The 10,479-nt window shown below is 39.1% G+C and overlaps 1 protein-coding gene across 7 annotated transcripts in view; it reads left to right on the top strand.

Moving 5' to 3' along the window:
• The first annotated feature begins 478 nt into the window (after positions 1–478).
• The window catches only part of LOC112888896 (protein SWEETIE), a 41,576-nt gene continuing 31,575 nt past the window's right edge, over positions 479–10,479 (top strand). For 4 of the 7 annotated variants that reach the window (XM_025955280.1, XM_025955279.1, XM_025955276.1 and 1 more), the window contains exons 1-13: positions 479–751; positions 1,292–1,499; positions 2,992–3,098; positions 3,517–3,753; positions 3,850–3,939; positions 4,014–4,101; positions 5,219–5,283; positions 5,740–5,844; positions 6,337–6,426; positions 6,504–6,584; positions 7,458–7,526; positions 8,322–8,447; positions 9,343–9,449. In XM_025955280.1, coding sequence (XP_025811065.1) covers positions 587–751; positions 1,292–1,499; positions 2,992–3,098; positions 3,517–3,753; positions 3,850–3,939; positions 4,014–4,101; positions 5,219–5,283; positions 5,740–5,844; positions 6,337–6,426; positions 6,504–6,584; positions 7,458–7,526; positions 8,322–8,447; positions 9,343–9,449 — 1,538 coding nt within the window. In that variant the 5' untranslated portion in view covers positions 479–586. The remainder of the gene's footprint in view (positions 752–1,291; positions 1,500–2,991; positions 3,099–3,516; positions 3,754–3,849; positions 3,940–4,013; positions 4,102–5,218; positions 5,284–5,739; positions 5,845–6,336; positions 6,427–6,503; positions 6,585–7,457; positions 7,527–8,321; positions 8,448–9,342; positions 9,450–10,479) is intronic. The other 3 variants (XM_025955277.1, XM_025955281.1, XM_025955275.1) reach the window with 3 other exon arrangements.

Here is a 10,479-nt window from a genome sequence, read left to right as displayed (position 1 = left end):
ACGTATAAGTGGAATTTTAACTTTAAATTTTGCAAGATAACTCATAATATGATGCCCTATGCTAGAAAGTATACTATAAATTTTTCATTATTATTTTTAATGTACAATTGTATCTCTAAGATCAGTTTTATATTAAATCTTCTGAACCTATGAAAATACCAATAATTTTTTTAATTTATTTTTTAGCATAAGACATCATGTTCTCTATCCACATACAAAACTTGAAATTAAAATTCAATTTATATACGAAGAAAAAAAGAGATATATCAATAGATGTAGACTGGACTGATTGAAACTGTTCAAAGAGTAAATTGACTTTAAATTTTGTTCAGGAGGTTAAGTGGATAGGGTGGATTGGTGAGGGGAGTAATATGGTTCTTTTCTTTTTTCAAACTAGTTTTAAAATTGGTTCTTTAGTAATTTTTTTTGAAACCGGATCCGGGTCACTCCGTTCATCCATTTTCGCGACTCGGCGAGCAGGACCGCCGAACCCACCGCAGGCAACACCTCACGCCCCGACGGCTCGTAGATCTCGCTTGAACAAGACGACCCCCAAACACCCGTCACGCGCTCCCGCCCCCACCCCATGGCGAAGGGCGGCGGCGGGGAGCCCATACCGCTGTCGCGGTTCGGCGCGCTGGTGGCGCAGCTCGAGTCCGTGGTGGCTTCGGCCAGGCAGAAGAGCCCCGACGCGCTCCTATGCTTCGACCTCCTCTCTGAGCTCTCCTCCGCCATTGACGAGGCCCCCAAGGTCCGCCCGTCCCCTGGCGACTTCATTTCCTAGCGCGCAGATCTCTCCCCTTGGAGCAGTGCGCGCGCCTGTACGTCTGCTGATGTCGCTGTAAATTGTGCGGGTTCCCTCCCAGTGGATCTCTAGCTTATTGCTCTGCCGTGATCTGCCTGAATTGGCTCGCTTTCTCGCTGCTACTTTTTGCACTTGTCCTTGCATAGCAATAGTGATCTCCACCCTAGCAACAGGGGCGAAGCTAACATAAAAATTGAGGTGGTGCACCCCTTAAGTATCAAACAAATTTTTCTTGTGATATATGGTAAATATTAGTGAATTTAGTGATAAAAGTTGGTTTTACCCTGGTGCCTGTGCACCAGGCTAGCATGCCGTGGCTTCGCCCCTGCCTAGCAACTTGCTCTGTTCATTTGGTTGGGTTTAGCTGTGGTCGAAGGGGCAACAGAAGGACATGCATGACGCACGCAGCCGATCGTGATTTGAATGGAAGACCGGCTGGATAATGCTGATGTTGAATTGTGTGTTTTGGTGTTGCTATCTATGCAGGAGACCATACAGCTTTGGCAAAGGAAATGCGAGGATGCTCTCCAATCCTTGCTCGTCCTTGGGGCCCGGCGCCCTGTTCGACGCTTGGCATCATCAGCGATGGGCAGAATAATTGAGAAAGGTGATGCGATATCAGTATACTCAAGGGCGAGTACCTTGCAGGGGTGGTTGGTAGATGTGAAAAGAGCAGAGCCCACGGCATGTGCAGGTTAGGAATTGCAATTTTGTCTTTCTAGATTCCTTGTATGAATCATTACTCATCTGTTTAGAAATTCATTTATTCAGCATCATATTAATGACAAAGTGAAATCATATCAGATCAGTTGTCTGATCTTGCAAAATGAGCATGTACAATGCAGTAATGCACTCTTACAATGCATCGTGTTGTGGCCAGCCAGTCATAGACCACCCGGGCTTACAGCTGCTGCAGCCCCTCTATTTGATTTTGCAGCAAGTTAAAAATTTCCAAAATGCCACCTCACTGAGCTGTAAGCACTTTAACTCAATTTTCCTATCAAAGACATGGCTTGATTTTCCACTGAAGCTGCACCAATTGAAGCCTTCACAATCTCTCCCTGATTCCCTCAGTTGGAAAAAACAATGTAGAGAAGTGAATATTTTGGGAAGTACAGGAAAAATTTGATAGGTGGTATTGCTTTTGAAAATACCATATTTTTCTCTTTCTAAATATGATTAGCACAAAAAGGAACATGTAGCACAGTAGGATGGTATTGTGGTAAGACTATTGCTAAAGTTTGAGAAGATAATGGACGAAAAGAAATAATCAAGGAAAGAACTGACTTTGGTACAAAAGGAAAACTAACACTTCACTTATCAGACATAAGCTTTGTATGCGCCTTTAGATGATGCATTCATATATCTATATTTTTCTGGAGTATCAATAGACTTTAGTCCTAAATACACAAATATGCATGAATTTGTTGTACCCTTTGGCCCTTTATTCTCTGGGCCTAACTGGAAACATTCAGTAGTGGAGATCATAGGATGTCCTGAGTTGTCCATGGGGAAATAAGTTCCATTATAGCAAGTCCATAAGTCTTTCTTGAAATAAGGCATGGACAAACTGAAAGACAGAGGCATGCTTCTGTTTCTGTCAACTCGCTTTGGTTAGAATGAAAGATTAAGAATGGATAAAATGGATCAAATTTGTGAACACAGAAAGAGTGTCCAGTTGATTGTTTTTAGCTGCCAAGGCTTAAGGGTATTCAGTATCGGCGTTGGGTTTTGTTAGGTACATGAGAGCCCTAAGCATACCTGGATTCAATTCCCTTTGTCTTACGTTAAGGTTTTGCCAAACCCTGGACTAAACCAAGGATTGGGCAGGCAAGTATTTTATAGTCACAATCCCTTGCCAAGTGCAGCAAACCAAAATCAGTTTTGCTAACATATAAAAGCTCCTCAAAATTTTTTCTTTAAAATTGCAATGAACTGATCATACAAACAACCTTTAAGATTACCAGAGAGGTTTCGGTCTTATCTGCCAAAACAGCACCGGCATGATGCTGCTGCCAAAACAACACATTTTCTTCTTATGTGTCTTGTGCAATGAGATGCTGATGTCTCAATTTCTTGTTGAGGCCAGATTATAATGCTGTATATTATCTCGTGATCACCTTATTTCATTTTCATTATTTATTCTATTTTTTATAATTTTATAGAAACCAAAAATTTCCAAACAGGTGCAGCACAATGTCTGGGAGAAATTTATCGTTTATTTGGGCGCAAGATTACTGCAGGGCTGATTGAGACATCAAGCATTGTAGCCAAACTTATGAAGTATCATGAGGTTGTATGCTTCCCTGCAATTCCGCTACTGGTCTATACTTCCTCATTCTTGTGTCTTCTTTAGAAAATCTAACTGTTCACAATTCTTTGTTCTGTCTGCATTTTTCCAAAAGTTATTTTGCAATACATCATTTTGTTTTAGATATATGAATTTTTTATTCGAATATCAAGAAATAATGATCCTGTAAGATGAGAAATTGCTGCAATAGATTACCTGTTGATTCCTTATTCATTGCTTTCTTTCTAATCTCTTAGAATCTCGTTTCTTTCTAATCTCTAAGAACCTCTGATGCTCTTGAACTATTGCTTGTGATGTCCAGCCTTCTCCATTTTGATGATCATGTCATGGACTAATGGGTCCTATTCACTTTCTACTAGTAAAAAGAAATTCTGACAGCGCTCTCAAACAAAAATGTCAGGACTTTGTGAGACAAGATGCTCTTCTCTTGCTTGAAAATGCATTGGAAGGCTCTGGTGGTGGTGGTGGTGCTGCAGCTTACCAGGAGGCTTTCCGTATCATCATGCGAGGAGGTGTAAGTGATAAATCGTTCATTGTCAGAGTTGCGGCAGCACGCTGCTTGAAGGCATTTGCTAATATCGGGGGGCCTGGGTTGGGGATGGCTGAATTTGATAATTCCATGTTTTATTGTGTCAAGGTATTGTTTATTTCCCTTCTTTCTCATGTTTAGTGCAACTCAGCTTGCTCAAAACCATATGCTGAGTCCATTCCTTTTATTTATGTTTTGTCACAGGGTTTGGAAGATAGTGTATCTTCAGTTAGAGATTCATTTGCTGAAGCACTTGGTGCCATACTTGCTCTTTCAGTGAACCCGTTTGCCCAGGTATATAGCTTAATACTTTTTCACATTTTTTAACTATTTTGTTTTTATGATTTAGATATGAGTGTATTTGATAGGTGAAGAAAGGAGGGAAAAAGCAAACTGCTTCTGCGAAGAAATTGGAAGATGGTGTACAGAAGCATTTGATTGTGCCATTTGTCAAAGGTGAAACAAAATTCTATCCTACTTGTGAATGATCAAATACATCTAACTACATGAATGTAGTTCCATGAAAAGAAATGTTTACATTTTGATTATCATTCTTAAATGAAATTTAAATTAATTCCTTGTGTTCAGAAAACTGAGAAATGAAAAATTCCATGCTTTTATGTCCTTTTCTTTTTAACTTTTCCATGCACCTTCCTATCTGTACTTTCCTTGCTGCTTCTAATTAAGATAAACTCTAGCAACTAAAACCATCAGTGGTTCAACTAGTATTACCAAAATTTGATTCCGACAAATACAATATTTTAAAGGTCGTTATAGCTTATATTCTCAGTTACTACCAGTTTTGGGACATGATCCTGGGGCCTACTTGATTGGAATCTTCCTGGTGCTTAGGTTAGCTCTGGTTGGACTGGTTCTTGGAAGGCTTATTTGTTGGACAAAATGGTTGACAATTTGTCGTATGAGAAAAAATTTCTTATGATATGTTATGGACTCCTTCGTTGGCTTGACATATCAGAGGAGGCGGCGCCACAACCACCAGGAGTAGATTGGTTTAGTTAGTTAGCGGCAGGGATTATTTTCAGCAGAGTTTGTTGCTTTTGTTTGTTAGGCTTGGCAGTATATAAGCCGTAGCAGCTTAGGAGTCTAGGTATGCAGAATTTGAGTAGAGTCCTTCCTCAAGGAGGTCGGCCTCTGCTCAATCTGCCGTTGTTATCTCTAATCTGTCCTCTTAATAAAGCCAAGTTCCCTGCCCCAACATGATATCAGTTAGTTATTTCTGTATTATCTGTTACTTAATAGATTATTATTTAGATTGATTCTACCTTAATTTGTTAGGACTGTACCTCTTATATAAGAATGCCTAATGTAATCTCCATTCTCAAGCAAGAAAGTAGAAGGATTACATCAGCCTTAGAGAAGATTGGATGGGCCTTCTTTTCTTGTTCTTCTTTGTGTTCTTTAATATTTAGAGTTTATGTTATGGTACCCTTTGAACGCTGTTGCAAACTTTTGTTTAGGGATTATTCATTCATTGCTCAAGTTAGCTTTGATGTCTGACAAATGTCCATTCTTATGTGCACTGAGCCTAGTGTTTCTTGATTTCAAATTGCAGCAAATGGGGCTAATGTAAAAAAACTCCGGATTGGTTTGGCTTTGTCATGGGTGTTCTTTCTACAGGTAATTTTTATTTAAAACAGTGGAGCTAAACTAGGAAGTATGAAAGATAATAATAGCAAATGACTGAAAAAACTAGGTAATTAATAACATGGCACATTTTGTGCTAGAAGAGCACAACAGAGAGCTATTTGATTGCATACAATATTATGCAAACAAAAGTAGAATAATACCTTACTAACTAGTTATCATGAATGCACAGAAGATATGACAGCATAACACTGTATTGTTTTATTTATTTTCATTTAACCTTTACCCATTTTATATGATAAGACTGAAGGAATTGTATTACACGTAATCCTTGTCCATTACATGTGTCTCTGAAAGAGTCCTCTAACTGCAAGTGTTGCTTTTGATCATTGTATAAATTCTCATGGTTCAATATTGGACTAGATTGGTCAGTTTGACTTACTTTTATGATGTATTGGCATTTCATTTTGCTCCTTTTGTTGGTTACAGATGATTCATATGAAGTATGGAACCCCAGATAGTGAACTTCAAAACTATGCCATACAAGTGATGGAAATTCTCCAAGGGAATGATTATCCTGATCCACATGCACTGGTATCCTCTTTTGTTGACCTAAGGTTTCTTGATCCATGAACTGGTTAGTGGTATCCTATTATTTAGTTCGAACTGATTATGCATGTCACCAGAGTGAAAACAGTTTTCATCAGTAGAAGATAGTTGTGGAAATAGCAGCTTAAGGCCTCTAGTACTAGTATTGGATTAAAAAATTTAGTTTACCGAGGAGAAAATATATTAGACACCAGGAAGGAATTTTATTGCATGATGATAATATAAAATATTAGATCTAAGAATTGTGCTATGCATACGATGGGTTTGAACTTTGTACGACCCGCGTAAGCCCGCACCAAACCCACCAGTTGCAGGTCTCATCAGCAGCTCATGTGGCTCAATACATTGGGTTGGACACATTGGTCATATACGTACCATTTTCCTAAATTTGAGGGTTATGGGTTCGGACATAGTGGTCATATACATACCATTTTCCCAAATTTGAGGGTTCTGATTTGCTCATTATGTAACTACCAGGCATGTGTTCTGTATGTTCTCCGAGTTGGTGTTGCGGATCAGATGACTGAGCCAACACAACGTGAACTTTTGGTATTTCTTGGAAGAAAGGTTGGCAGATTCCTTCTAGTCATAAACTGTAAAAGTTATTTGAGTCTACGACTTTACATGGTGCAATTTTGGTACAGCTGGAGTCTTCAAACTACACAGCTCCAATGAGAGTGGCAACATTACGGATTTTGTCGTACCTGTTGAGAAGCTTGGGTGAGGTATTTACAGTTGTAACTGTATTACTGTATTTGATGTTTTCCCTGCCCCTGTTTATTGCAACCTCCATTAGGACGAACTTGAACAATTACTGTTATGTCCCTTGCGTAAGGAACACAATGGGTAACTGTATAACATGGTTGGCTGCGTGTGTGTGTGTTGGGGGGGGGGATGACAGTGTATGGACGTGGTGGGTTTTGGGTGGGAGGGAGGGAGGGAGGATATAACTTGCTTGCTTTCAAATCTATTGTCTCACTTCCTCAAGTAAAGATTTATAGATCTAATCCAAAAACAAATCTTAGATCTATCTCTGATCCATCTTGGGGCCTCTTTGGAAGAATTGGAAAAAAAAGTAGGATTAGGACAAGGATCTGGTGCCAATTTGTCATGCATAGTGCATGCTCACAGGAACTGAAAAGTGCAGGACGTGTTTGGATCATTGATGTACTATCGGAATGTTGAAGGAAAATTTCATGAGTGAAGAGAATTGGAGAGAGGAAAAGTAAAGTTGCTTTGGAGTTAACAAAAGAACTCCAACATGTGATTTGAGCTCATATTTGGAATCTGACTGGCACCATAGGAAGAATTTTTATATGATTCACCTTTTACAGAATTCCTTCAGGAACCCTTTGTTCCAGAACCCCTGTTATTTCTAACTCATGTTTCCATTCAAGATTAGTTGGGTTATCTCTAAGATGGGTGTGGCATGGCATGGCTAGTTGCGCCCCCCTGACAATTACTGTAGTATACTTGGTGCATTTCCAGTTAAATTTAGGACATCTTTATGTTTTATGTGTACTCTGGAAAATGTTCAAATTCTTTCTGGTTACCTTTTTCACTAATGCTATGAATATATGGCATGTGCTATCCTGCAGGTTCCAGCTGAATTTAAGGATGTTCTTGATAACACAGTTGTTGCAGCACTATCTCATTCTTCAGCTCATGTATGTTGTGCACACAATCTCTGTAACACTTTCTGTTGAACCATTGTATTGTTCACAAATACATACCATATCGGACTAAATAATCATGATATATACACACACACTGTTGAATTGTGCCTTTTCAACTCGCACGGGTAGGCTTAACCATTTACTCCCTCGTGTTTTGTTTGATTGACAAAGTGACCCTTGCACACATACCAAGGCAATGATTTTTTTCACTGATGTGGGCTTTTGGGGTGCCTTAACAATTAGTTTCTGGAAAAACTTGATTAATTGCCATATTGTAATCTATCTTGAATATATTTTATTTTTTTAAAATGGTAAACCGGTGATGATGAGAAGATTATACAAATAATTCTTTATTATTATCCCCTGTCTCCTTTAATGAGAACCCATGGTTTAGCACCCTTTAGATTAAAAGTTTACATTAATTTCTTAAAGATCATTTCAGGATATCTTTTGTTTATCAGTTCCTACAGAGAAACGCTTGCTATGCATCTAATCTTAGTGGATGCTGAGGCAAACTGAATGCTACTTTATCTTTCATTATTTTCTGTTGCATTCATTTCATGTTAATGACTTGAAAGTTGGATGCATTGGTTGCCACTTTTGGTGCAGCCTGATGTTGATGCACCTGGGCTGTTCTTGTTGTGTATTTCATTTCCTGAAAGGACAACATGAAACTTACTCCAGTCCATGCTACATTTTTTTTCTTAATCATGTTATCATTTTTTCTCGTTCTGTGTTGTATGAAGCTGTTGATCGACCTTGATATCTTCTTTTAACCTTGTATAGGTCCGCGTGGAGGCAGCTTTAACGTTGCGTGCTTTAGCAGAGGTTGATCCTACATGTGTAGGTGGTTTAGTTTCATATGCTGTTACAACATTGCATGCTCTTAGAGAGACTGTATCATTTGATAAGGTATTGTGTTACTTCCCAACAGCAACAAGCCTAGCCTGGCTATTGCTATACTTTGGTTTAATCTTTGCTGTGTTAAAACTTGTATTAGGGGATATATTGAGAGTGCAACATGGTCGGCTATATTTTGCAGAATTTATTAAAATAACCATTGATCTTAAAATGGCTGAAGTTAATTACTTCCAGTCAGTGGCTGAACTTGGCTAGTATTGCGGGGGGGGGGGGGGGGGGGGGGGCAAAATAAAAGAAACAACCTTTTCTTTCATAGCAGTATTTGATTTCTTGAGAAATTTGAAAGAGGGGACACATGGTTCCTTTTGGCCTAGCTTATGCTTCTCTACTGATGCCAGAACCACACCTTGCAGTTGAAGTTAGAACAAGTTCAAACTTCTAATAACTGCATCTCTTATGCAGCTTCACAATCATGTTTGGTTGTCTCCCAAATAGCAAAAATTGGTGCACAATGTGCACTGTCCATACAGCAGAAGACTGAAACTGTGTACAGTAGTGGTGGCAAGTGGATTTGAACAACCCTTATATTTTTTTTCTTCCTATAATGCAATGATATGCAGCTCTCCTGCATATTCGTGTGAAAAAAGCTGTGTGTGCAGTACATGCAGAAGTGATAGACCGGATCGTGTACTGTTGTCTTGCTCAAGTTACTCCCTCAGAGGTCATTGCAAATGTTCACTGGCCTAGTTCTGTATTTACAATTCCTATGTGGATGAATCGGCACTAGCTACATAACATATTGTTCAGTCCTTATTTGCTGAATTTATCATTGGCTTTTGGTTAATCTTTCCTATGAATTATTTGTTCCTTCTTGCTGTTTTTGCCATAATTTTTTCATGATACAGTTTTGCTTTAACCTTTACTCTCCTGATAAATTTGGTTATAGCAGGGCAAGAATTTGAACGTTGAGCTCGACTCACTACACGGACAGGCTACTGTGCTAGCTGCTCTTGTTGCGATCTCGCCGAAGTTACTTCTTGGTTATCCTGCGAGGTTCACCTCAGTAGATTTCACCATACTATGTTTATCCTTGATTATAAATTTTAAATATTCACATTCTGAACGTGGCTGGAATCTAATCTGATGACATCTTGGAAGCATATTTCCAGAATTTGTGAAATTCAAAGAAAATCTATTAAAATGATGCTGGCAGCCTGGCAGGACCACAGTCAAAACACAAAAAATGCATGTAGTCGAAAATACATGTTTGTCCAAATGGTATATCCACAGAATCATGCCATTAGTATTGCATCAGCCTGTCGACGCCACAAGGAACTTCCCTGCAGCAGAGCACGAGTAGCCTGATGTATTCCAGTTTACACATCTAGTTCCTGAGCTTTACTTTCTGTGGTTGATTCAATTGGCAACCTACCTTGTGATACTTGTGAAGACAAGACTAGCACTAGATAAAAGCAACAATCTGAAGTCTAAATCACACATTTGGCTTGCAAAAGAAAACATTATGCATATCTGCAGGCTTGTAGCATTATCATGGATGCCATATATAAGTTACAGTTGTCATGCATAGTTGCATACGTGTGTTAGTGTGCCCATGTTGATGCAACCTTGCTGGGTATAAGGCATTGTTAGTATGGGTATTTGACATTGTGAACTGTGCCTGAATCATGTGACCCCATGAGAGAGCTAGAAGATTGTGCATTTGGTCTTCTAGTTGGTTATCTTTGTGATGGATTATTTTATATATGTCACTTGGAGTTGTTAAATGTTGCATCTGCCACATGAGTTTGGGTATTGTTTAATTGCATAGCACTGCTATGCTGTGCTACTCTTACACGGTAAAATGTGGGGGATACCCTTATTTCACAGTGCAGTCCGCTCTAAGGCAGGATGAGTGTAGGCCAGTAAGATCTGGTGCCTGTTGTTGCTGGCACCAAAATAGACTGAAATCTCCACTGAGCCCTATCAAACTAGGGTATTTTGGCATTTGCCACCATGAACTATTGAAAACGGATAGAAACATTCATGGTGTTTTTTCACTGATGAGAGAAACAATACACGATAT

The sequence above is a fragment of the Panicum hallii genome, chromosome 4, assembly GCF_002211085.1.
Source record: "Panicum hallii strain FIL2 chromosome 4, PHallii_v3.1, whole genome shotgun sequence".
NCBI classification, from domain to species: Eukaryota; Viridiplantae; Streptophyta; class Magnoliopsida; order Poales; family Poaceae; genus Panicum; species Panicum hallii.
The sequence above is the reverse complement of the archived record's forward strand: the minus strand, read 5'-3'. Positions and strand labels throughout refer to the sequence as shown.